Here is a 27,809-nt window from a genome sequence, read left to right as displayed (position 1 = left end):
ATAAGCTTCTTCATTCCGGGAGTCCCCAATTCAGAGCTGCGAAGGGGTGATCGATTATTCAGCACAAAGTGATGTGGGTATATCTTCTGCTCTTTCCTGGCATGTCACTTTTCAAATCAAAGGGCAAACTTCCACCATTAGGAAATAATTCATGACACCATTGACTAATATTGCAGGGTCTATTGCCGTAAGACCACTAAATGCATTTGCATTAAGGGAATTCTTCTTGTCGCAATTGAACATTTTAGGGGCAATTAATGTTATCTTTAAATATAACTGTTTTAAAGTTTAAAAAAGGCTTTGCAGTCAGGTGATTTTTCTTATAATTGCTGCTGTGTTTCAATTTTACAAGAAAAATAAAAGCAAATTATTTCTGACAGTATTTCTCATCTGTTTCTAAGCAAAGTAAATGAATCTTATGCTTAGCCTTTGCTTATTAGAACAGAACCCTCCCTAAAACTGGGGGAAATGTCATTTATTTTCTTTTCTTGTGGCTCAGACATTAATCCTCATTTGTTAAGTAATAATACCAGCAGGTAAAGATGTAGGTTTTCACATTTATAAGAAAATTTGGCTGCCCCTCTCTTGATCTAACAGGTGCCTCTCACTAGGTCTGTAATGAGAGGAAAAAGAGGATCTTTCCATTCTCGATTTTCCCTCCTTGCTGTCGTTGGAGAGATTCTGGGCATGTGAACTTGTGTGCCTTAAGCCCGGACTGTCTCGGGTGTTTTAATATCGGGCTTCGCTGAAGGCAAGTCCGGGCAAGGTCTTACTGTGGCGCTGGGAAGATAAACCAGACCTTTAGAGAGTTTAACCTTCATTCCTATGAGCTCTGTGTAGCTTAAACGTGCTCTTTCCCGGAGGACACCGGAGCACAGCACCGAGCTCCCTGCCTGGCCAACCGGCTTCCTCGGCGCTATTAGCATTGCTGCCGTGCAGGATTGCAGAGAAGTGTTAGTACTAGCGATTCTCAGAAAATGGCATGTTCTCAGAAAGCCGATCCCATCCGGCGTCCTTTTCTTGCATTTGAACCCAGAGCTCATCCCCTCAGCGTGGCAGCCGTCTTCCCCCTCAGGAGAGGTTTGGTTTGGGCTCTACCTGGGCCAGTTAAGACATTAGATAGAGGTCCTAAGACCTGAAAGTATTGCCATCCCTTCTAGACTAATGCATAACTTCAGCAGCAGTATCGGTATCAGCAGAAGCAACAACAATATTTTTTACTATTAACAAGTATGTATTTATTGACTGTTATGGACGAGGCACTATTTTCAGTGTTGTATGTGGATTGAACTCTTTAATACAACAGCCCTCTGAGGGGTTGTTGCTGTTACTATTCTGAGTTTATGGATGAGGAAACTGAGGCCCAGAAAGGTTAAGCAACTTCCCTAAGGTCACACAGCTGGTGGTAAGGGAGGAAGTCAGAATTTGAACTCGAGTAGCCGTGTCAGTGACAGGGAGATTAGTGACTGTTCTATGTTAAATGTACCATTAAACAGGAAAGCTCAAAACCTATTATGTGTGAAGTTGAATAGATTCTTTCTTAGTTTTTCTAATTTACAGATTTTATGTAAGAGTAACATAAAGGAACACGCTTTCTTTAATTTGGTGGCCCTGCTTTGCCAGGACCCTCAGTACTGTCTGTGCCTATTAGATGGGCTAGAGCTATGAGGTCCCATCTAGTCTTTGTTCCTACCATTCTTTTTTCGAAGCCCACCCTCTCCTTTGATCTTCACAGGGCCAAAGCCTGCCCTATTTATCAAGAGGACACATCTCCTCTTTCCCTGGGAAAAAGAGGCTAGCTCCTCTCTGTAGGGTAGAAATGCAGATAGGAGGCTGCTGTGTCCGTGTCCTCAGGCAGAAGGACCTATGGGCTGCTTGCCTGAAATCCAGGCCCTGCTATCAGCTCTCAGCGTGACTGTCGGCAAGCCACTTAACCTCTCTGTGTGAGGGATAATGAAATAATGCTTTGATCTTTGCAGAGAGAAAAAAAGCTTTATATAAATACCAAATAGGTCCACTCTTTCTTGGTACCTCTTAAATTCATGAGCAGGCTGATGGGCCTCATAAAATTCCGGCATGGTTACAAGGCCACGTACGTTCCTAGACCTGGACTCCCCCAAGTTTTCAGTCATAAAATTGTGTCTAGTTTTGTGGGGTGCCTAAAAGCAAAAATAACCCCTAAGACTTTTTACAGGGCCTTTTGTCTCAAGAGCCCCAAGCACTCTAACAATAGATAGTCTGTGAAAAAAAAAAAAGCAGTCTACATTATTTAAAACGTGTGCATTTTGAAACTGAACTTACATCTCAGTGCCTGCTGGAGCTGTTGCTGTTCTTTAAGGCTGTTATCCACAGTGACTTGGGGCATAGCTTTCAGATACATATAAGCAGATTCAAAGCAGGATTCCTTCCCACCCCCACCCTCCAAGGTCTGCCCTCCTTGCATGGGGCTTGTCATCTAAAATTAACGCCACACCTGAACCACAGTTCTCATTCCCTCAGCGCCATGTAGTCAGGGGGAAGCTCATTTCTGTGCCTTCACGTGTGGAAGACTGAGATGACCTGGGAGCATTTTTTTTTTTTCGGGAATATTTGCATTTTTAAACTGCAAGTTCAGAAGAAGAAATTCAAAGTGACTGAATTTTAGGCAAGGAAGAAGTAACCACTGGTGCCACGTCTTCACTGCTGGGCAGAGAGTACGTCTGTTGACAGGTACGGAAGCCAGCACAAAAGAGGAGAAAGGGATCTGACCTCTCCCACACGTGTTCTGTTGGGCTGGCATCATCCCACTCATCTTTATGAGGTAGGCAGGACCGCCACCATTTAACAGGTGGCGAATCCATCGTCCAAGGGAGTCAGGTCATTTCCCTGGGGTCACACAGCTAGGAAATAGCAAAACCAAGACCTAGTCCAACGCCCTTATGCTACACCGGAAATGAGGAAAACTGTACTTGGGACGCGCTTGGATTTACCTCGTTATGGAGCCGTAGGGTCCCATCATCGCTGCTCCGTTTGGTTGAGGTAAAACGACAGTTAAGTTAAACATCTATTATGTGCCAGGCACCCGAAGACGAACATGGCATGACGTCTGTCCTGGAAAAGATAACAAGTTCTTGCATACATGATAAAATATCTTCCAAAAGAGCAACCTTACTGGAGTACGATAGATGTTGCTGTGAGTATAATTCGATGTAATATGAGGAATAATACCTAACTCATTGGGAACTTGTGTTTTCCATGTGTTGTCTTACTACGTTGTTTAAGAACTCCATGAGCTAGGAACGCATGTAATTTCCATTCCGAAGAGGAGGAAACAATACATCTGTGCTGTCCAATACAGTAGAGATGTGGTTATTTAAATTTATTAATTAAAATTAAATTGACTATAAATTTAGTTCCTCAGTCGCCACATTTCAAGTGTCCGGTAGCCACCCGTGCCAAGTGGCTGCCATACTGGACAGCAGAGATACAGACTATTCCCATCGATGAAGATGGAAATTGCACGGAACCCCTCTGAGTCGTTTGCCTGTGCAGGAATGTGGGAAACGGACTTGGCTCTGACTTCTGAGTGTAGACTATTCCCCATTCTCTTATACTGCATCCTGAATATTTAGTGAAGCTCGGGGAGGCGGCAGGGAAAGAATTAAAAGTCTTTTATTTTTTCCAGAAATAAGAAGTATCTGAGATGACAGGGGAACTAGAGACATAGCGAAGTTTCCCTTGCAGCCCTTTTACGGACTTGTAAGAACTGGAAACTATGTCTCTCCCTGATCAGGAAAGTTAGTACTTGCTGTTTGCCCTTTTATGGAACCATAAGGTGACTTTGCTAGGAGTTATTCTAGGATTATGTCTTATTTACTTTTAAGCATCGGTTCCTAGCATAGTACTTGGTACATAATAGGCATACAATAAATGCTTCTTGAACGAAATTTCAAAAAAGATAACTATAATATCTTCTGTCAGTCTCAAAAGAATTGTAGTGAAGGAAAGTAACATTGGTGGCCTTCCTTATGATTCCTAGGGGGAGAAAAGTAAAGACGATTTCCTCAGGGCAATATCCAAGTGCTCGGCTTCATAGAAAGAGGGCCGCATATCTATTTATCTACACGGCGATAGGGCTAGAAGAGGGGGTGATCATAAGGGCTGCCTAAAATTTTATCTGGGCCAGATTTTACAGTCTGCTATTTTAAGTCTAAACCAAAGGAACTCTGTATATGGCTGCAGGGCAAGTGCTGAGGAAAAATTGCCTCGATACCAACTTAATTCCTGTTATTCTCTCCTTGGTGCGGTGAAAACAAACCAAGTCACCCCCTTTCCAATGCGTCCCGGAGTGTTATCCCAGATTACTTGCACTCACCCACCAAATGTTGTGTGAAAGCTGAAAAACACAGCCGATTTTGCCTCCCAGCTCATCCTCCTGTTTCTTTTCACCAGCGCGAGCTCCCCACCCCTCCCACTCATCTTGCTTTCCTTCTCTTCATGATTTAGCTACTGTGTTGGCTTCTCTGTCGTTTGGAACAAACAAAACCTATAGAAATATGATTTAAAAGACAGATGCACTGATTTGGGATGGGAAGCAAGTGTTGGATGCTGGCTCACTGCTTCTTAAAGGCTTTAATTTACAGCAGAAATAAAAAGGAGTTGTTCAACCCGTAGCGTGAGGAGTCAGCTTTGAAAACTGATAAGAGGAGAAAAATGCCAGACTCATTTTGAATGTGAACTTAACAACCAGGACCCTTATTTCCCTGCGGCAAGATGATCGGGACTTTCTTAGAATGATTTAAGAATTCCCCGGAGGCATGCTGCCCAGGCCCTTTTGTGGGCCCATTTCAGCAGGCTTTAAAATCCTCCTAACAGGGCTTATCAGAGAAGATTCCAGTTTAGAGCAGCACAAGTTTAGAGTCTGATACCAGCTCTGGCTTTTCTTTTTCATTCTTTTTTTTTTTTTTTCAAAAGGAGACATGATGTTTTACAGTGTTAACAGTTTTGAAAGGCCCTACATTTCCAGTGAACAGAGCGCTTTTGTGAAAAGGCTTCTGAAAGCATTATTCAGGCGAAAATGCATCAAAGGGATGCGAGTTAAAAAGAGAAAAGTTTGCCGATGTAGAGATTGGAGGCAGCATGTGCTGACAGGTGCAATTATAGCCAAATAATTGAATCTTTTAAGAGAGATCTGGTGTGATAAGGCACTAGTTGTGGGCTCACCTCGGAAACCTGTTCATAATTAGATACTCAGGGGTCCCAGCTGCGGATGACACAACTGACGGAGGGATCGTGAACTACTTTATATGCGGGACATAATAACCGTTGCACTTTGTAAAATAGGGTGAAACCGCGTGATTCCAGCCCAACAGAACCTGACTAATACAAAGGTTGGAGAGAAGACTCAGCCTTTTCCCTTCAGATTCCCAATAGTCTGGAACTTCTTTCAGTCTCCATGTCATAGTCAACCCTAGCTTCTAAATCCTTCGGTGTCACAGAAACTAAAGAAACTTTTCAAAGTTAAGTAACTGCTTTTGTGAGTAACATTAAACATCTTTCTTTGCTGTTGGTTGAAGGGTTTCCAGGCACTTCAGTTTCCTTTGTCTATACCCTTTGTCTAAACCAAAGACACTGGGATAGGGTTTATTTCTGAGAACGTTGCACCAGTCATAAAAGACGATAACCTTGTTTCTGGTCTTGAAATACAGGTGCTTAAAGCCTTGGCTCAATGAGAAGTGGGCTTCCTGTCCATACTGCACACACACACACACACACACACACACACTTGCTCAGGAGTCTGAGTGGTGGTTCTTTCTCAGGGTCTCTGCGGGGACACGGAACTGAGAGGAGGACACAAACTAGTGAGAAACAGCGGTATCATTTCTACTTACAACAGGGCGAAGGGCATCCCTCACGTTCCATCAGTAATTCTGTTAGACATCTTCCTTCACGCTTTCGTTCTTCTTCTTCTTCTTTTTTTTTTTTAGATTTACCTATTTATTTTAGAGAGAGAACATGAGCAGGAGTTGGGGAAGGGGCAGAGAGAGAGAGAATCTCAAGCAGACTCCCTGCTGAGCATGGAGCTGGGTGTGGGGCTTGATCTCACAACCCTGAGATCAAGATGTGAACCGAAATCGAGTCGGACGCTTAACTGACCACGCAGGTACCCCCCAGACTTTCATTCTTAATGAAACAGTAAATTCTGCCGTAGTGTATGATTTCATTCTTTCAGATATATTTCTTTTATCCTCTTCTACAAATAGTTGCTTACCTTGTCATTGGAATGGTATTAAACATTCTTAGGTTGGCTGTGAGTTATCGGTTTCGGATAATGGCACCTTAACTTAAAATCTAGGTGATAGCTCCTTTTTTATTACAGAGAATTGACTCCTTAATGTCTTTGGATCTTAGTATTTTCCTTCTTTTTTCCTTTTTAGCTGCCAACTTTTCACTTCCTTCTACGCGTATGATTTTGAATTCCATTATACCTAGGTGGATAGAAGACGGTCTTCTGCAGCAGCCGTCTTCAAGGGTGTAACAAGCTCAAACGTAAATCCAGTATTGCTCCCCAAATGCACTGCCATGGTAGCAGTGACCTGTCTTGTTCTCACATGACGAAGCACTCAGCACCCTGCCTGGCTCATAGCAAGCATTCGATATGTGTTGGTCACAATACTTGTTATTTTAGTCTCGCTTACCTATTTTATTTACGCCACCTTCCGTATTTCCCCAAAGTTTGATATCTGGTCTAATTTTGGAATTATTGTTGTCATATTTTCTGCCTGGATAGGTAAGGGGGCTTTAGTATTTACATTATAGGCCACAATGGAGGTGTTCAGCTTTATCCATCATGGGCCCCTTGACCCTAATCCCAGCATCAGTGCAGGCTGCATGGCCTTTTAAGAAACCAGTCACAGGAGTGCATCGATAGGGTCTGCTCCCAGCAAAGAAGTATTAGACGCTTTAACGGAATCAAATACATGCGAGGAGTAATTAGCTCTCTAGTAAACTTTCTTTCACCACCTTCCATTATTTCCCATTATTCTGATGTAATTTCAGGGGAATTAAGTTTGGGCAGCTCAAAGTTACAAAATCACATTCGGCTTTCGTTTCAATTCCTTGCTGCTTGAAGCCGCTAGGAGAGCTCCTAGCATCATCTGTTATGACAGTGGGTCTCCACCTTGGCTGTCTTATTAGCACCCTCGGAGCTCTTGAAACAAAACAGATCCTCTGGTCTATCCCGAGGAGTTGGATTGAATAGGTTTTACGTAGGATCCTGTCACTGATATTTTTAAAAAGACCCCTCAGGTAATTTAGAGGATTGAGGGCCACTGAGTGGCAGGAAAAGAGACTTGCAACGTACTGACTACATTTCACTTGTGCTAACCAGCTTGGTTAAACTCTCTCCCTACCTACAGTGTAAGCCGTGCCCTCTGACCTACCCCTTCTCATTTACTCCGCATCTGCTAGTTAAAACAACAGAACAGGAAAAGCACAGCTTTAAGTTCGAGGAATTTGATTTCACATCTTTTTTTTTTTTTTTAAAAGATTTTATTTATTTATTCGACAGAGGGAGAGACAGCCAGTGAGAGAGGGAACACAAGCAGGGGGAGTGGGAGAGGAAGAAGCAGACTCATAGTGGAGGAGCCTGATGCGGGGCTCGATCCCATAATGCCGGGATCACGCCCTGAGCCGAAGGCAGACATTTAACCACTGTGCCACCCAGGTGCCCCTGATTTCACATCTTATCTGTCTCTTATTAAGAGTGTGACCTTGGGAAGATGCTTAAATTTACTGAATTATAGTTTCCCCATCTATCAAATGGGAACAATGAGACTTCTTTGTAAGGAAAGAATATGATATGACATGAGAACATTTAGTACAGTACCCAGCGCATAATAGGAGCTCAGAATATGTCAGCTTGCTTTCTTTTTTCCCCTTCTGTCTTTAATGTCTTTATAGATAAAATGAAGGACTCAGATAATATTTACATTCTCCTTATGCCCTAAAATCCAATGAGTCTAATTCTCTGCCTTGAGTAATATGATTGGAGAGTAACAGCCATGTATTCTTTTCCACACATTCAGTCATGTGTATAAAGAAAGCTATTGGCACACGGTTGACAGGGAATTAACTGGGAATTTCTTTTAGTATCCTGTCCCCACATTCTCATGTGGCTGCTCGTTCAACCTGATGTACCTATGAAGTGCTGGCCCAGGCTGGGCATGTGGTTTGAGTTGTGGGAACAAGATTTTTTGATTGAGTAACGCCATCTGTTTTATGTAGGCATCAGTTTTGTGCCTTTGACCACCATTGGCTTGCTTCAACCACATAACCACCCGATGTACTTGATACTTTTAATAATAGTGACAGCACCTGGCATTTATATTCTAGCATCTATTTGAAGTGATACACTCGAGAGGAGCCCAGGTGAAATTAGGAAACATCTTTCAAATACTACCTGCTAATTACTTTTTGCCAGGAAAATAAAATATTGCAGCTTCTTGATCCATTCCCAGAGAATCATAGGGCAATTCGTTCCAATATAGCTTGGTATCAGGGAACACTTTGTGATTCATGACAATGACTCAGGAAGGCATCTGCCTTGTTCCCTGTGACACGTACCTGCCTTTGCCTGATCATTGGCTCCAAATGGAAGCTCAGGCAAATGAGAGCAGATTCAAGCTTCTGTTATTTCCTAGTCCAGCCTAACCAAAGCAGAGGACCGGGAAGGTTTTCCACTGTGAAGGCTCAAGGGAGTTGCTTGTGTGATGGGCAGATAACTCGTTGATGGGGAAAGCCACTTTGATGATGACAATGTGATCGTCTTCTGTTTCCCGGTGTCTGCAACGTGTAACATGACCGGCAGTGCAACTTAAGGGTTAAAAGCAACAGCTTAGAAGTCACCATAAGCTGGATTCAAATTTTGGCTTTATCACCATAGCAAACTTTTTCTGTAAAGGGCCTGCTAGTAAATATTTTAGGCTCTGCAGGCCATATGGTCTTAGTCACAACTACTCAACTCTGCAGTTCTAGTTAAAAAGAGCCATAGACAATACATAAACGCATGGGCTATGGCCGTGTTCCAATTAACTTTACTTATAAACAGGTAGTGGGCCAGATTGGTCCTGCGACTGTAGATTGCCTACCACTGCTCTATAGGATTTTGTATTAGTAAGTTACTCTAATGCTCGAAGTTTCTCTTGAGGATAAAATGGGATAGTGTATGTATCCATGTGGTTGGCATATGGTAAGCACTCGAAAATAGTTGTTGCTGTCATTTACTACAAATATTGGATATCATATAATTGAAGAGGCCGTGAATTGTAAGGTGCATCTGGATCTCAGAGATGTTAAAGGGGGATTAAAACAAAGACTTGATGAAATTTGGTCACAGTGATTATAATACCAAGGTCATATTTAGGATTTTAAGTCTGTTCTACCAGTGAGAGTTTAAAGCCTTTGGTATAACATTTTTTTACGATGTTTTTCTTGTCAGAGACACATGTCATGAACTCCTGGGACATGTTCCACTACTCGCGGACCCTAAGTTTGCTCAGTTTTCGCAAGAAATAGGCCTGGCATCTCTGGGAGCATCAGATGAAGATGTTCAGAAACTAGCCACCGTGAGTTCATTTTCAATTTAAAACACTGTTCTATTTATGTCCATTGTAAGGTAAAGCAAGCTTTAGAGTTATTGACTATGCCCTGGAGAGGGCGTGATGACTTCACTGTTTCCCATGTTCTGTTCCTTTGAAGCACGATGTGTTCTTAGCATATTAACTATCAAAATATTTGCATTTTATCCTTCTTGTTCAAGGAGTGGCTAGATAGTAAAATTTTTTTTTTTAGGATCTTATTTATTTGTCAGAGAGAGAGAGAGAGAGAGAGAGAGTGAGAGAGCGAGTGCATGCACAAGCAGGGGGAGCTCTAGGCAAAGGGAGAAGCAGGCTCCCTGCTGAGCAAGGAGCCCAATGGGGGACTTGATCCTAGGACCCTGGGATCATGACCTGAGCTGAAGGCAAAGGCTTAACTGACTGAGCCACCTAGATGTCCCTAGATAATAAATATTTTAGGCTTGCAGGTTATAAGGTCTCTGTCACAACTACTCAGTTCAGTCACCATGGGGCAAAAGCAGTCGTGGACAACATGAAAATGGATGAGTGTGGCTGTGTTCCAATAAAACTTTATTTATCAAAGCTGGCAGTGGGCCAGATTTGGCTTGTGTGCTGATATTCGTTGACTCGTGTTCTAGTTCAGTGTTTATTTCCTAGAGACATTAGGAATAGTAATATATACATTTATGGAAAAGTAGGGGTTGAGCTTGATATTATTTCCGATTAGTCAATAGGGGTGTGGTCAGACATAATCCGAGTCAGCAAGAAGAAGCTGAAGCCAAGCAATTATTGTAAGTACAAAACCAGAAGATTTGATAGCTGCTGTGTTCTCAACAAGGTTTTTCTCAAAACAAGCAATACGAGGGGAAAAGTGTCATGTTGGTGGCTTCCTTTCAGATGCTCAAAGCCAAATCTAGCAAACTCATTGTCCTTACCTTAACCCATTTCTAAGAGCCCGGGGTGAGAAAGAGCAGCTTTATCTAACTCATTGACAGGGCCAGTCCATTTGCCTAAATGAACAAAGCTTCTAGAATCTTAAGTTGTGTGTATTTGACACAGATACTCATTGATGGCATATTAGGCATGCAGGGATATTCTTCTCTCCCACCAAGAAATAAGTGTTCTCCTAGATTTCTTTCTTTCTTTTTTATTTTTAAAGATTTTAGTTATTTATATGAGAGACAGCCCACGAGTGGGGGGAGGAGGAAAGAGAGGGGGAGAGGGAGGGGGAAAGGGAGGGAGAGGGGGAGGGGGAGGGGCAGAGGCAAAAGGAGAAGTAGATTCCCTGCTGAGCATGGAACCCAATGTGGGGCTCAATGCCAGGACCCTGAGATCTTGACCTGAACCAAAGTCAGACACTTTTTTTTTTTTTTAAAGATTTTATTTATTTATTTGGCAGAGAGAGAGACCGCCAGTGAGAGAGGGAACACAAGCAGGGGGAGTGGGAGAGGAAAAAGCAGGCTCCCAGTGGAGGAGCCTGATGCGGGGCTCGATCCCAGAACACCGGGATCATGCCCTGAGCCAAAGGCAGACGCTTAATGACTGAGCCACCCAGGCGCCCCCAAAGTCAGACACTTAACCAACTGAATGACCCAGGCGCCCCTGTTCTCCTAGATTTCTTACGACACATAAGCCCTTTCAGTTTATCTTTTGTTTCCTAGTTTTCACAGAGATATAAGAAATGAGAAATATTTTTCTAATATGAGAGAAAGAGTAGTGCAAAGGCCAGGCTGTTAGTGTCGGCGTAGCGATGAGTAGTTAGTGGCGTTCGTGGGGGCTCCGGGGAGCTTGGGAGAACCGGCAGCAGAAGGCAGGTCCTCAGTTCTCACTCACAGCTGCCAGACCGGCGTGCAGGCCTTTCTGTGGCCAGATCTCCACATTTTTGAGAGAGACTGGAAATCTAGATTTCTAAATGAATTTAAATGATTTTTAAATTTTGGCTCATAAAAAACATGATGAGCTGAGGAAAATATATTTGTAGACTGAATCAGGATCTTGACTTCCAATTTGCAAGCTCTGCCCGAGGGCTTGTGTCTCATGTATATGGCTATCTATTACTGCATAACAAATCACTGAAAACTTAGGCACTGGAAACAACGAGCATTTATTATCTCATAGTTTCTGTGTTTGGGAATTTGAAAGCAACTTAGCTGAGTAGTTCTGGCTCAGGGACTCATCCTGTGGTTGCTGTCAAGATGTGGGCAAGGGGGACGCCTGGGTGGCTCAGTCCGTTAAGCGTCTGCCTCTGGCTCAGGTCGTGATCCCAGCGTCCTGGGACTGGATCCACATCGGGCTCCTTGCTCAGCAGGGAGCCTGCTTCTCCCCTGCCTGCGCTCCCCCTGCTTGTGCTTGCTTTCTCTCTCTCTCTCACTGTGTGTCAAATAAATAAATAAACAAATAAATAAATAAAATCTTTAAAAAAAAAAAGACATGGTCGGGTCTGCAGTTGTCTGAAGATTTAGAAATCTTCTGCCAAGACAGTTCACTCATGTGGCTATTGGCAAATCACTTCCTCTAGAGCAAGTAATGAGGGGATTGGGTGGGGAGGAGAAAGAGAGAGATCAAGGGGAGGAAGTGGAAATGACTTTTGTGACTTGATCACATGTTGTTGATGTCAGCCATATTGTGTTCATTAGAAGGGACTCACTCCAGCCCATACTCAAGGGGAGGGAAATTAGTCTCCACCTTTTGAAGAAAGGCGTGTCAGACTATTTGTATATTTGTAGGCATATTTTAAAACCAGCACACCACTGAGTTCTGTTATTTAATTCTCAAACCTTGGCTCTGATTCAATCTCCACATTTTAGAACTTTTTCCATGCCTTGAAAATTTCCCTTGAAACTTTCTGGGTTCAGTCTTTGAGCCCCTACAGCTTGTACTCTTCATCAGGGGTGTGCGTATTGCTTACTTATCTGACTCTGAACAGTCACAAACCAGGGTTCCACTCTGCCAGGCTCTGCGTGTGTGTGTGTCCGAAGAGAGGAGAAGGAATAAGGTAGGACTTCATGGATGTGAATGTAGGCGGATCCTAGCAAGGGCTCTTATACCTTTCTTAAAAGCAGTGACAAGAAAATAGTTTTATTGGCCCTTATTTTTACACTCCATCAAATGATAATTAATTAAGTCCATCATTCAAGCTAACATTCATCAAGAATATAACAGGGCCTCACATTTGGGGAATTTATAGCCTCTTCACAGGAGAGAAGGTCTGTGTGGAATCTTGAAAGATGACAAAGTCAGCCAAGTTGAGAAGGGAGGAAGAGGGACTGGAGGGACAGTTTCAGCCAGGATAAGACATCTCTCCAGCTTGGGGGTCCAGAAGTGAATGCCTGCTCAGCGCTTTACAGGGCCATGCTGAAAACGAGGATAGCCTATTGTATTAGTTTTATATCACTACCGTTAACAAATTACGGGTGACTTTAACTTGTGTTAAAACAACACAAATTGGTTATCTTACGGTTTCATAAGCTTAGAAGTCTGACACAGAGGCACAATTAGGGTGTGAGCAGGGCTGTGTTCCTCTCTGGCGGCCCCTGGGAGAATCCGTTTCTTTGCTTTTCCCAGCATCTAGAGGCTGCCTGCATTCCTTGGCTCATGGCCCTCTTCCTCTGTCTTCAAAGCCACAATGTGGCATTTTTTTGATCTTCCTTCCATTGTGACATCTCTTTTCACTGGTATAGCTGGGAAAGGTTTTTTGCTTTTAAGGACTTATGTGATTAGATTGCCCCCCCCCAAATAATTTATAATTATCTCCCCATTTCAAGATCCATTTTCTTAACTATATCTGGAAAGAGAATATATTCCAGGGAAGAGGGCAGAACATCTTTGGAGGGGGGGCATTATTCTTTTTTCTATTCTTACATTTGCAAGAAAGAACAAACACTGTACCTTGAAACCTATTCTACTAGGACCAGTAAATTTGTAGTATGAGTAAGTTTTCTTTTGGAACTTATATTCCTTAGCATGATTCTAATGCCTTTCTCTGTGGATTGCCCTAGCTACAACAGCCAGAAATACTTCCATCTGTTAGAGATCATTAGGTCATTAATCATGTCTCTTTCTTTCTCTCTCATTTTTTTCATTGCTTTTTCCTCGAATGTATCTGCACCTCTGCAAACACCAATCAACAGTTAGTCTTTAAGTGGGTAAAGAGTCCTAGATACCGTGAGGTAGGAATAGGAAAAAGACAGAAAGGTAGTACTTGCATCAAGGAGCTCATGACCTTGTACGCAAAAATACGGAAAACCCAGAATCAGCGTCAGCTTTTTTTTTTTTTAAGATTTAATTAAATAATTAATTGGTTTAGAGAGCACAAGCAGGGGGAGGGGCAGAGGCAGAGGGGGAGAAAGAGAATCTCAAGCAGACTCTGGGTTAAGCATGGAGCCCGACGTGGGGCTCAATTCTGTGATGCTGAGATCATGACCTGAGGCAAAATCGAGAGTCAGATGCCCAAGCAACTGAGCCAGCCAGGCGCTCCCAGCTTTTATTAGGAGAGATACGGAGAAGTGGGCTTAAGGGGAGTCGTCCGAACGTGTTTGAGTTCTGAGTTCAGTGGTGGAGACTGGGATTTGGAATTGGGAGCAGGGGCCAGCAGACAGGTTCATTTGTATGTAAGAAGTACCTGGTGACAAGTTGAGGATCAAGTGTCCCCTAAGAGAGCCAGCCTTTCTGGACTCTTGCAGTAGCTTTCACAGTTGAAACAAGCAAACAACAACCAACCAACCAACCAAACCCAAGAGAGTACAAACGTGCAAAAGACCTTAACACAAAAGATTTCAAATCTCTTCTAAATGCAGGGGAGAATTTTGCCTGATCCACTCATTCCTCTTTCCCCCATATTGTCTGAGCAGCCCTGACACCAACCCCCTCTGCTTTCCCGCCTCTCACAAGCCTTGCAGCTCCAGTTCCTCCAGTTCCTTCCAGTTTTATAGACTGCCCATTTACTCTGAAAAGTGGCTCACAGACCGAAGAGAAATCTGGAAAGCTTTTTCTGTGTGATGTGGGGAGTATGGAGGAAAGACTCCCAGTGCAAGGAGGCCAGGGAGATTTTCCCTGAAACCCTACTAAAACTTCTCTTGACTTCTGAAACCACATCCCATCTCTCAGTGAAAAAGAAAGTGAACGGAAAACTACTGGAAGGTGGTTTTGAAAGAAAACACAGATTCCGGCCAGTAAACCCTGGAATAAATAACCTATTGGATAACTGCATATTAATGACCCTCAAGCCATGTACTGTAGCTAGAAGCCCAATTTAATGACTCAGGTAAAAGACTAAGAGATTAAGGGCTGGGGCGCCTGGGTTGCACAGCGGTTAAGCGTCTGCCTTCGCCTCAGGGCGTGATCCCGACGTTATGGGATCGAGCCCCACATCGGTCTCTTCTGCTGGGAGCCTGCTTCTTCCTCTCCCACTCCCCCTGCTTGTGTTCCCTCTCTCACTGGCTGTCTCTATTTCTGTCAAATAAATAAATAAAATCTTAAAAAAAAAAAGAGAGATTAAGGGCTAACTAAGGCCTCACTGGGAGGTGTGAAAAGTCCAGGGGTGGGGGGATAGTGGTGGTTGGTGAGGCCTCGTAGCTGTCCCAATGAGAAATGGAGGTGTTATTAGCTATTTCCTCAAAATTGTTCCCATTAAGTCCCCTGAAGAAGTACTGGAGTAAAATGAGAGATGAAATGTACCAAAGGAGAAAAATCCATAGAGAGGACAAATGGAAAACCACGGAAATCACTATTTATGCAGCACAATGAGACAGGCCATATTATTCTTTTCCTCTAGGTGAGATTTATATTATTAATGACTCTGTTTATGTAGTGCCTGCTTTTCCTTGTTTAGTGAATTTAAGCACTTAGGAAACAGAGTCACGCCTGTGAAGGCAGACACTTAAGAACTTTCTGTGATGTGCTGTCCACAAGTCCATCCAAGGAAGAAAGCAACGTCCACTAGGACAAATTGGCCCCACTAAACTCTGTTTTGTCCGGAGCCGCCTTTGGACTCCTGGGTCTGATTTCAGAGGGACCAGGCTACAGCCTATAGCTAAAGTGCCTCTTCTTGCTGTATTTCTGCATGATATTTATTTTGACATTTCAATAATGCTCAGTGTTGAGAATGAAGCTATCTCTGCTGTTTATGTGGGCCGTGGTTTCTATGCTTGGAGAACCATTTCAATGAAACTCTTTTGTATCTGAAGAAATTGATGATGACGCCTCATAAATGTATTTCAAATGCACTGTTAGACGTGTAAATAATTTGCCCTCTGGTGGATAACGACTAAGTCCACTGGCTTTGGCAGCTGCATTCTTTTTATACTCGTCATAGCGGTCCAGGGTCTGCACATGATAGATATGCAAAAATATTCCCAATAAGGGCCGCTTCGAGTGTGCTGTGATTCCGAGACGAGCCATTTCCCACCGTAGCGCTGGCTTAAGTGGATTTAATAGCTTAGTGCCTTCTTTAAGGGGTGTAAACGTCAATGCCTTCAGGGGCCAGCTAGGTCGCAAACACGTGTGAAACAGCCTCATATACGATCATAAGGAATATAGGAGCTTGTGGAGAACCGGAGAATACACATTACACCTAAAGGCCCTCAAATCCAAAAATTAAAACAAAACAAAATGTTCTCTGGCTACACACTGTGCCTGCAAGCTGAAGCGGAACTACACGCTTTCAGTGGCCAGCCCTTGTAGCTGAAGTTAGGTGATGCATTAGACCTACCATCCTTGAGGGCTCCACCCGTGCTGGATTCATCTCTCTGTCAGAGTAGATGTTCTTAATTACTGTTTGCTGACTGTTTTTCCCAAGAGAGGGTGGCTATTGCGGGGTTCACTAGAGATGAGTATCCTATCTCTGTCAAGAGATGACTGGGTTTGAATGAACCCGTGAACAGTTTGAAGCATGATTGTCATGTGTGCTGAGCACGTGTCAAAGGTTTATTTAACTCGTTAATGAGGGAGAAGCAGGATGATGAATTGAGGGACTGAGACCATGTCGTCCCTGAAAGAGAATTCTGGAATAAGGTGCAAAATGGTTTATGTTCTACAGGGTAGCACCCCCATAACTTTGAAGGTGTCTTTCCTACCAGGCAGGATGCATTTGCATGTCTAGTAGACAAAAATAACTTGTGAGTTATCCACCTTCACAAGTGAGCAGCTAGCTTCATGACATCTGGGCCCTGGTGAGTAGTAAACAGGAAGTCCGAGAAAGGTTATATTGCCTAGACCAATGCTGCCCCAACCGTAGTATGTAATAACCTAGGGATCTTGTGAGAAGGTAGATTCTGATCAAGGAGGTGTGGAATGGGGCCTGAGATCTGGCATTTCTGACGAGGTCCCTGGTAATGCCGCTGCTGCTGGTCCAGGACAATCAGTTGTCCTGCTAGCCAGGGGTCCTGTTGGACAATGCTTCAGTCTGTTTCAAAAGGCACACAGTAATCTTCCAGTCCTAGTTCCGTATTTCCATACTTTTTCTACAAACTGGATTAATAGAATATTGGCAGATAGATATTGTGTGGGATGAGATGAGTTTATTTAAGACGTAGATTGGGGCTAAAAATGGACGTTTGCATCAACGAGTGCCATGTCATTGGTTTCATTTTGAGTGTCTGCTCTCAAACTCTCCTGCTGCCTGCTCTTTGGCCATATGACTTATTTTATTCAATTTTATGGGAATGCACAAATAGTAACTTGCTGATGAAGTAAATTTAAGAACCAGTCCTAGAAAAATATGGATTTCTCTTCCCTCCAAATGTCGGGCAATGTACAGGGGTGCCTTTCACCCAACGGTGCGTCCCATCCTACGGTGCGTCCCATCCTACCACGCAGATGGCTTCAATTCAGTCTGTTCATTTTTCACATCATAAAAGCATTTGAAACAGACAAAGCCGTGCATCATTTGTGGAGAAAGCAATCAGTATGAATACACCACAGATGTTTCCAAGCAGAATAAATCGGCCTCTGGCCTAGTTGGAATTTTCTCTCTACAGAGAGTTTTGGGTCATCCATTCAGTTCTGTCGACCCTGAAACATGTTTACCTTCACTTTATGATTGAAGGTTTCTGTCACTGGGTCTTGGAAAGCTGATGAGCGAAGACTCTTGGCCAAGGGTAATAAAAGAATAAGCCATCTTTCCCAGAATGTGTTCCCAGAACATTAGTCTCATGAAATGTTATTATGAGTTTTAGAAAAGAAGGGATCCATGGGCAAATATGTTTGGGAAACATTGAGTTAGATAAAGAAAACAGCTTTGTTTGTAAAGTATAGGACTTTTCAGAGACTTTAATGTGGTAAGCTGCAGGGTAAATGTCCACAGGTAATAAAAAAAAATTATTTCTCCAAACTTACCATGTTTCCAACCATTTTAAGATGTCATTGGTTGTAAAATATACCTGTAATTTAATAGCTTTTTTTTAAAGGGGAAAAAAGTTTTAGTTAGAAGTTTTTGACATTGTAAGATAAAGCTCCATCTTAGAAATGTTAAAATGTGAAAACAGTGAACTTGAGAATTAAGGAAATGCATTATATGGTTGCAGAAGTCTCTTTCTATGGAATGCATATTAGCATCCTAAGCTTTTAATAGTCCAAGGAACAACTTTTAGGAGATGCAAGTGTAGAATGATTTTTGAAAGGGTAGAATTCACTGTGAACAGAGAACCAGTTACCAGCTTAATTTTTTTTTTCCAGAATAGGATTGTCAGGAAATTAATAATACAAGGTTCTGTTTGTACTTTATCAAAAGAAATAATTTATTTGTTCCAAGTAAAAGAGTTTGCATTGATTGCGGCTTTTGATGGTCATGAATCAAGTGTGTTTGAATTTCCAGTTATAACCAGGACTTTCTCACGCTGAGAGTGGTAATGAAATATACAGTTAGTCTTAAACTAATAATCGACCATAATTCACACTCGAAGTGTACTTGTAAAGGTAACCTTAGTTTATGAATTGCTAATTAATATTTTCCTGCCTGTGGGAGGACATTAGCTTGTTTCCCGGTTACTCGTCTTTGCCTACCTGCCTGGGAGGGGGGAACTTAGGTATGCTTTTAAGAGACTTAACGTGCAGCTCTAGTTCTTTCTGAAGATGGATGACATTAAAAATGACCATTTCAGTATCTCTCCAGAAAGCTTGAAATAAGCCCCAGGCTTATTTAGTCCATGTAGAGTCTTTGAACTAGTTCAGCTGTTTGGATCATTTGATACAAAGCTGACAAAAAGCTGGAAGGAATGCACTTTTATACATTCTTAATTGAGATGTTTGGGCAAATGATCAGTGTGTGTGTTATTTCTAAGAGTAACTTAATTAAAAGTTAATAGTATCTATTCCAACTCATTACTTTCACTTTTATGTCTTCTGTGCATATAGAAAAATTGTAGCACCTTGTAGGAACACTGTATTTCTTCAGCTAGCCCCATAAAGCATAACTTTTTCGGTGTTTTCCCTTAGCGTCCTTTTGCCCGGGCTCACTTCCTTCTGACTGTAACTCTCTTCCGGGAACTTGGATGCTGGAGCCAAGGGTATTTTCTCTCTCTCTGTATGTTTCACTTATGACATTCGTCCTTGCCATTATGAGGTGATCGCCATCTATGTATGTTATGATGAGGACACCATCGTTATTTGGAATTAAAAGTGAGCTCTACGTTACTCGCTCTGGTTAAAAACAAATTGATTTGCAATCCAGAATAGTTGTATATTTTTGCAACTTGAATCTTTCTTCGTCGTTTAAAACCGTATCCTAGCGGCTTCGGAGAGCCATCGTGTAACTGCAGATGAGGGGGAGAAAAGCCCAACAACCTACTTTAGGTACTTGGAGACTCACACACATCGAGGTGCTTGGCAACAGTGCGTGCTGTCTGCGGGCCGAGTGAGCGCTGTGCCCTCTTCATTTTATCCATCCAGGAGCACCAAGAGCCAGCAGCTGGAGTCTCTCAGCACTCGATGAAGCAGCTTTTGGGGTGTCTGATGGGCAGTGTGTGGTGTGGCGCGATGTGATGGAAAGGGCCTGAACCCCAAGTTAGTCCAGTGGGGCTTGAGTGCCAGCTTTTTTTTTTTTTCTTTTTCCAGCTTTACTGAGGTATGATTGACATACAACATTGTGGAAGTTTAAGGTGTGCAATGTGCTGATTTGATATACTTATTTATCGCAATATGAGTGAGTAGTTAGCTAACGCCTGTGTCCCGTCACATAATCACCATCTCTTTTTTGGGAAGATGTATACGCTTAGAGAGTTTCAAATATGTAATACAGTATTATTAACTCTCATCTTCATGCTGGACATTAAGATCCCCAGAACTTCTCCGTCTTATATCTGGAGGTTTGTACCCTTTGACCAATCCCTCCTCCTATCCCTCACTCCTTAGCCCCTGGTAACTACCATTCTAGTCTCTGTTTCTATGAGGTTGGCTTTTTTCTATTCCATATGTGAGATCTTACAATATTCATCTTTCGCTGTCTGACTTATTTCGCTTAGCGTAATGTCCTCCAGGTCCATCCGTGTTGTTGCAAATGGCAGAATTTTCTTCTTCCTCAGGGCTGAATCGCGTTCCGTTGAGTACCACATCTCCATGCATTTGTCCATTGATGGACACTTATGTTGTTTCTATATCTTGGCTATTTTGAATAATGCTGCAGTAAGCATGGGAGCATAGACATCTTTTTTAATAGCCTGTTTTTATTCCTTTTGGACATATATTCAGAAGCGAGACTGTTAAATCATACGTTAGCTCTGTTTTTAACTTTTTGAGGAAACTCCATACTGCTTTCCATAGTGGCCGCACCAATTGGTATTCCTACCAACAGGGCAAAAGAGTCCCCTTGTCCTCACCTCCTTGCCAACATATGTTATCTCTTGTCTTCTTGATGTGAGTACCAGCTTGGTTACTTCCTAAACTTGTGTTCCGGGACAGATTACATTGCCACTTCATGCCTCCAATGTCTTCTTTAAAATGGGGATATTCTCCTACCACCTGATACTGAATGAGGAGCAGATGGGATGAAATATTTCTGTGACACATATGCCACGCCGTTATCTACGTCATGCTCAGATATGATAGCACTCGATCTTACCACTACCCAAGAAATCCTAACTGCACCAAAGATTCTGTATTATTGATTTCCTAATTTTAGAGTCATTTTAAGGCCCTAAATCCTCGAGCTCTTCATCTAGAGATAACTTCTTCCTGGGATTCAAAAGCCCTGACATGGAGCCCTTCTTACTTTTTCTCCTCAAAGTAAGCTAGTATGCATTCATCAAGCACAGAAGATTTCTGCAGTCATTTTAATTTCCATAAAGATGTACAAAAGAGGGAGTTTTCTGGTTTAACTACAATGGAGTAGGCTCTCAAAATCTTAGACTTGTATTAACAGAAATATCTGTGGTATAATTCCATTTCTAGCAAAAGCAGGGAGAAGATGGTTGGGTTTTTTCTTTTTATGAGCTAGAATAGCAGAGGTAATATTATATCGAACTATAGGAATTTAATTACCCCATTCCACAAATGTAGTTTTCAAATAAAGGAGTCAAAAGGATTTTCGAAGCTATTCTTCTGAACTGTGATATAAAAACCCAGAGCGCATTTAGTAGACGTAAAATGTATTACTGTGCATTATGAGGCACCACAATGAACGGAAACACAATAAGAAACACGACGCGAGATTGAACACACGGTGATTAAAAATCTCTTTGTTCCCTTCGTAGAAATATTATAATTTGCTTAGAGTTTTATATGCTTGTCACTGTAAAGATGGGCATTTCTGGAATATTTCCGATGAATGGGTTTCATAGTGGGGAAAGGTTTCCCAGAGAATGGAAATGCTGTCATTTGAGGGCTTAAATCCGCAGTGGGTGTGAGTAAGAAATGCTAGGAGGGCGGAGGGGAATAAATCACCCACGGGGCTTCATTGCTCTTTTCAGGGTCTGCCAGTCTGTCCTTTATAGTGTCCGTAAACAATCATTCCCTCGGCGATGAAGGGAGGCTGAGGCAGGGTGACTTGGGGACTCCTTTACTGAAAAGTCTTTACAAAAACTCTTTGTTTCTCTTCCTTATGACAAAAGTGACATATATTCACTGTAGGAAAAAAAAATGTTAAAAAATGGATAAGGAAGGAAAAGAATCTGAAGTTCATTTGTCATATCAGAGCAGCAATCACCACTGTTAACATTTGGTATATAGCCTCTCGTTTTTCCGAAGTCATTTCGCCACGTCAAATAGGAACGTAAAGGGAGTCCTGGCTTTGGAAAAGGGAGCAACGAGATGTTCCTCCATTTATCAAACACCTGTGCTGTCAGGAGAGACTGTATCTTTTACATCTCCAGAAGCAAGAATCAATTGGAGGTACTCTGGAAATATGGGCTTATGACTTTTCACTCAGGTAAGTTGCAGAATGTTTCGATGGACATCCTATGCAGCTAATGAGCTTTGTTTGTTTTTCTTTTTCTTTTTTAACTAAAAATTGGTTTCCCTACATGTTTTAATCTTCCATTTTCTGACTTTGTGTTAGGCTGTCCCTATCAGTGAGGGCTACTTTTATCTAATCCATATTCATCCTTCCTATTGTTCTCTTTTTGTGTAAAGTCATCAATATCCTTCCCCATAGACTTGATCTCAGAGAAGCATTCTGGGAGGGAGTAACAGGGAAAGCTGGAATAAAATAGAGTGAACCCACCCTGTACAACACTACGTGGTTTCCCGTGAGCCAGTGCGCCTTAGGGACCGGCTAGCGAGGCCGTCCAGTGAGTGGGTAAATTCAGAGTGCAGACTTTCGGGTCAAATTACCTAGGTTCCCATCCAGGCTCCGTCACTGATTTGCTGGGCAACGGTAGATAAGTTAATTAAACTCTCTGTGCCCTAGTTTCTTCATCTTTAAAGTGAGAATAGTAATAAGATTGAGTCTCGCAGAGCTGTTGAGGACTAACGAGATAATGCATTGTAAAGCTGCTTAACGCAGGGCAGGGTGGGGGTTCCAATCCCTGCTAGTTGGCATATTCAGTGTGACTGTGCACTTAGATATCAGGGTGGCTGTATCAGTAAGATTCAAGGGCAGGAAAGACCCCCGTGTGACCTTGAGTCATTCTCTACCTTGCAACAACTCCGGTTTTCCCTTCTGAAATGCAGACTATGCAGTTTATTTTACAAAGGGGTTTCAGATGGCGGCAGCATGCCACTTGGCAATGTAAAGCGTTTTAACCATAAATTACAAAGGTAAGGCCTCCCCTAAAAGATGTCAGGCTTCTCCCTGGAGATGGAGGAGGCCTCCCCAGAGTTAATAGCACACCTCCCCTGAGTGAACACCGAGAAAGGCAACTTGCAGGAAACAGCTTCGGAGAACAAATGAATAAATATTGTTTGTGCCCGTGAGAGCACGTGAAATATGAATTCCTGACTAAACTTTGCAAGCAGATTAGGAGGGATACACGCGGCACTCCCTTAATAACTGAAGAAAGCCATAAATTTGGGGTTTTACATCTCGGCTGCTCCTCCTGATGAGTTCAAGTTTCTGAGGATTCAAGCCAGGTGTTTGCAGTTTGGCTGTTTTGGCTGTAAGATGGTTGCATTAGCATAAAAGTATGCGAAGAAGCTACTGGAAGAGTTCCAAAATACGTTGTTTGCTCTAGTTTGGATGCATTTTGGATGTGTCTCTATGTCTGTACACAGGGGTCCTATGTCGGTGTCTAACTAGCAAGGTTTAAAAGTTCTCTGTAATAAAACATGGGGAGATGCCTTAAAATGGCATACTTCAGAAACATTTAAATGTGCAGCGCTCACAAAAACTTTTTTTGGGCTGCTCACCTTTTCCTCCCCTAACTCTAATGAAGAGGACCTAGTTCTTCCAAGATACAAGCCGAAGCTGTAATTGGTGAGAAAAGGGGCATTGCATTCTGCTTCTTCGCAGGGGCGTTTTAACAAAGGCGTGACCTTGCCGTGTCCCTCCTACACATCTGTCCCACAGCCTGGCAGAATCGTGGCCCATTCGTTTATTTATTCGGTAAGCATTTACTGAACATCTATTATGTGTCAGGCAGTGGGAATTCGACTGTGAAGCAGACAGACATGGTCCTGCTCCCTGGGGACTTAGAGTCTAGTGAGGGCTACACAGAAGTGAACAGGGCTTTAAACAGAACTTGATGAATTCAAAGACAGGGAAAGGAAGGCACTTATGTCAGGCTGAGGATGACCAGAGGGGGCTTCTGGGGGGAAGACTTTCTTAGCGGTCAGATAATTTTTGATTTGCTGTTATATATGGTTCCTGATGGAAGAGCTGTTGGTACTTCAGGAAACTTTTGCATCTCCATGGATTGCCTGCACATCAGAAAGCTCCTCTGATTGAGTTTCAGGAACTGTTGACCTATAATTAAGCCCACAATCGCCCACCCGGAAGGTAATTTCTCTGTAGAAATGACTCTGTAGATTCAGAACCCTGAGAAGGGATGAGTCAGCCACGAAGACATCTGTGGTCTTAATCACCGTAGAACAGGGAACCTTCGTCTGAGTTACAGCTCTTGCATTGCTGGAGCATGGGACGTGGGTTTATTCATCTGAGTCTCACAGGGGCCCTTCAGGCTGGCGGGACTCCTGTTATCGTCCCTGAACACAGGGTGCTGTCCACACAATTGGTACTCAATAAAAATTTGGTGAGGAAAGAAATCCCCATTATATAGATGAATAAAGGGTGGTTCAGACAAGTGAAACGACTTGTCCAAGACCACACAGTAAAATCGTGGCAGCGTCTGAGCTCTGAGGTTTTCTGAGTCCTGATCTAGTTCACCAGGAGTTTAGGGTGTCAGAGCAAGGTGTGACCAGGTGAGGCCACGGAGACATGCGCTTGGTGTACTGGAGGCAAGTTATTGTTACCGAAGCAGGATTCAGGCTAATGTGAGGTGGGGGTGAGGGGGGTAATGCGGGGGGGGGGGGTGGAGGGCAGGGAGTGAGGGGGGAAATACATAGATACAGAGCCTACACTTTGCTTAGATTGAAAAAGTGGTGTGCGTTTACGCATCTGAGGCTATCTCACATGAACATCCGGATTCCTAGCTTCTCTTAAAAAGACCAGCGTCTCTGGGAGTCAGACTGATTTTACCCAAGGAGACAATTGGCCAGAGCGGGGTTGCTGTTCTATTAGAAGGGGTACATGATCCTGAATTAAGAAGTAAAATTTCATCTTCAGTCTCCTGCCTGTCCCCCCTTTATGATTAGGGAAATCTCCTGGCTACAGGAAGGGAGAGGGAACAGAGGGATTGGTGCTCTGGGCACAATGTATTTTATTTCCTTGCCTAATTTATTGTGGTCTCAGGTCTCCTGAGCTGGCCTGACAGCCATGCTCTTTCCCACTTGCAAGACTCAGAGCACATGGCTACCTAATGACGAGGTTCTAGTCTGCGCTCTTCACTGGCTCCCGACAGGCGTGCGCTGTGTTCCTTGGCTGATTCTGGGGCCACAGAGGCGTTGAAGGCACGTACCCCCCAGTGCAAGCCATGGAAGAGTGGCTGCAGGCAAGCTAGACAGCTTTCCTGGCATATGCCATGCCCAGCTCTTAGAGAACATCAATTCCAGGGGCCTGTAGCATTCAGTCGCTGACAAGAGGGGGCAAACAGTATAGTATCGTGCAGATACCATTGACTTGGGGGGTTGGGCACAACCGATTCCAGTCCAGCTCTGTCACCCCTACACTTGCCGAAGTTATTGAACCTAAGTGTCAGTTTCCCCAGCTGTAAGATGGAGGATTCAGCACTGGTAAATAGTAAGAATTCAATAAATGTTAGTTATTCGTTTTATTTTCTCCATTGTATGGACAACCTAAGACTCAGGAAGGCTAAATAACTTTCCTAAGGTCAAGGAAATGGCAGAGCCTGCCCTTGCAGCTTGATCTTTCACTCCAAAGTCAAAGCGCTCAAGCTGCCATGTTATATTACCGTCACAGTGCCTGCCTCTCGGAGTTGTTGTGAGCACGATGTAAAGTGCTTAGCGCCGTCGTGAGAGTAGCTTTCAGTAACGGGCAGTGGTTATTATTAGAGATAGGGGAGCTCGATTGAGCTGAAATGCTATCTGGAGGTTCAATTACCTGTAGACCCTCATTGTGACAGGGACCCCAATTCACAGGTAAATCTTCTCAGCCTCATTTACACAAAGAGATGGTGAGTGTCGACTCTGACTGTGAGAGATGATGATGGTAGTGCTGATGGTTTGTGACTAGAGAAGAAACATGACTTCATCAATAAAAACTTAAAATAGAAGACGGCTTGGTGCAGTGGAGTGGCGAGAACGGCTCTCCCCACTAAACATACCTTCCTCGTCAGTTTTCAGACCTGTAATCGTCTCCAGGATTCTTGGGCTTGCCTGCCAAGAAATAGGTGTGCAAGTACAAGCTCTTTCGCCCTAAAGTCTGGGAGGGTGTTGCTTTTAGTAACGCAGGGATAAAAATAAAACGACCCTCTAAAGGCAGTGGTGACTGCCCACCGCTTACTTGGGAGTCAGTAAAAACCTCATTTTTCATACTAGCCTTTGAGAGCTGACCTTTAAAATCACCACATCTGGGGAGAATGTGTGATTTGATGCAGAACATCTTAGGACATGCCATAGGATGAATGGCTGAAAACGTGCTCATCAGTTTTCTTCTCCTTCAAGGAGCTCGGAATCGCTTAGGTTATAAAAGTCAGTTCTCGGGCACTTCCAGACAGATAGCATTTGCTTAAGTAGGTCTTCTGTGCAGTGTAGATGAGGCACAGATATCATTGGAGTACATCCGTGCACCTGGTATGAAAGTGATTTGTGTGTGTGTGTGTGTGTGTGTGTCTGTCCGTCCTTAGGGTGAAGTTTAGCCATTTCAAGGTAGCTAGCTGTATACTAAGTTCAGTAGAGGGTCGTTTGGAAAAAGATGGAACTGCTTTAAAAAGAGAGCCAAACTATGTGAATTGCTTTGCTGCGGAGATGTCGTATCGAGATTCGGGGACTGCATCTCGGGTCCAAGGAGTAATGCTGCTGAATGTAGAACCAGCTTTGATTTGCTAAACTCAAAATACCTGTAGGTCCAGAGGGCATTGAATTTGTATTCATAATACCTATTTGTATTCATAATACCTTTTAAAGAGCCACAGAATTTTGTGGAAAAGAGGTTCGGATGGGTGGTCACCTCACAACTCAGCTCCAGGAGAGAAGAGCATCTGCCAGACCTCACGTGTCATCATCTGCTAAACCGGGGTCTGGGCGGTGATGCCAACAGAAATCCCTCGCGGCTGCTGCTTCTGAGCCGCCTGGGCTGTGAGGCACTGTAAAGCCCCGGGTCTGTCACAGTCAGACTCCTCCCCACCCCGACGAAGTGTAGCTACCGTGTTCCCTGGCAGGTCTCCCGTCGGCTACAAGCTTCAGACATGGCCAGCTGAACCCCCCGCCCCCCCCAGTTTTTCTGATGAGGATCCAGATGTTGGAATCGGTGGGTTTTCAGGGTTACTGCTCGTGATGAAGAAGGCCAGGGGCCACTTAACCACAAGACCACTGAGAAGGTTGAGAGATGAGGCTGGAGGAGGCAGGGGTGGGGTCGTGGAGGGCCTTTTTCTGCCCTATGGAGAAGTATGGACCTTACCCTGGTGAAGGTCTGTAACTGGGCCAGGACATGGCTGCTGTGACCTGACGTTCCTAACATTTAGCTCTGGGGCTGGAGAGTCTTAGAGTGAATTTTGCCAGGATTTCAGGGCTGGACCGACTGCTCGGGTGGCTCTGGTTGAGTGAATTCTTGTCACTCCTGTTAGTCCACGACAGCTCTTTTTTCTATTTCTTCTCCTTTGTTTTAATTAAAAAAAAAAAAAAAAACCACAAAAACAAACTCTCAAGCCTCATGTAAAAACTAGTAAATGTTAAGTGATAAGTCAGGTAGGCTCCTCTGAAGTTGAAACTGCTCAGAGATACACTGAAGGAGGGACAAACTGAAATGGCCAGAGAGCTCTTAAACAAAATCCTCCATTTGTTCTTGGAAGCAACCAGAAAGATATAGGAAGCATAGTTAGGAAATGCACAGAAAAATCTCAACGAAAGCAGTGCTGCCGAAAATCGCCTGTGTCGATGTATTCTTCAATAAAAGTTGTTTTCTGCTGACGCTTTTCTTCCCCCTACGGATGTTCCTCTTATATTTGATGATCAATTTTCCACAAGGTTTGCTATAATGTTTCCTCAGATCTTAGTTTTTTACATTTTAATTCATTCAATGGCAGTTCTTAACCTAAGACAATATATGCT

At 43.3% G+C, this 27,809-nt stretch overlaps 1 protein-coding gene across 4 annotated transcripts in view; it reads left to right on the top strand.

The window, feature by feature from the left end:
- TPH2 (tryptophan hydroxylase 2) overlaps positions 1–27,809 on the top strand; it is a 163,182-nt gene that overhangs the window by 60,701 nt on the left and 74,672 nt on the right. For all 4 annotated transcript variants that reach the window (XM_057316419.1, XM_044384586.3, XM_026500013.4 and 1 more), the window contains exon 9: positions 9,479–9,605. In XM_057316419.1, the coding sequence (XP_057172402.1) occupies positions 9,479–9,605 (127 nt within the window). The remainder of the gene's footprint in view (positions 1–9,478; positions 9,606–27,809) is intronic.

Source organism: Ursus arctos, unplaced genomic scaffold, assembly GCF_023065955.2.
Source record: "Ursus arctos isolate Adak ecotype North America unplaced genomic scaffold, UrsArc2.0 scaffold_21, whole genome shotgun sequence".
NCBI lineage: Eukaryota > Metazoa > Chordata > Mammalia > Carnivora > Ursidae > Ursus > Ursus arctos.
This window is presented reverse-complemented; position numbering and strand designations above follow the sequence as displayed.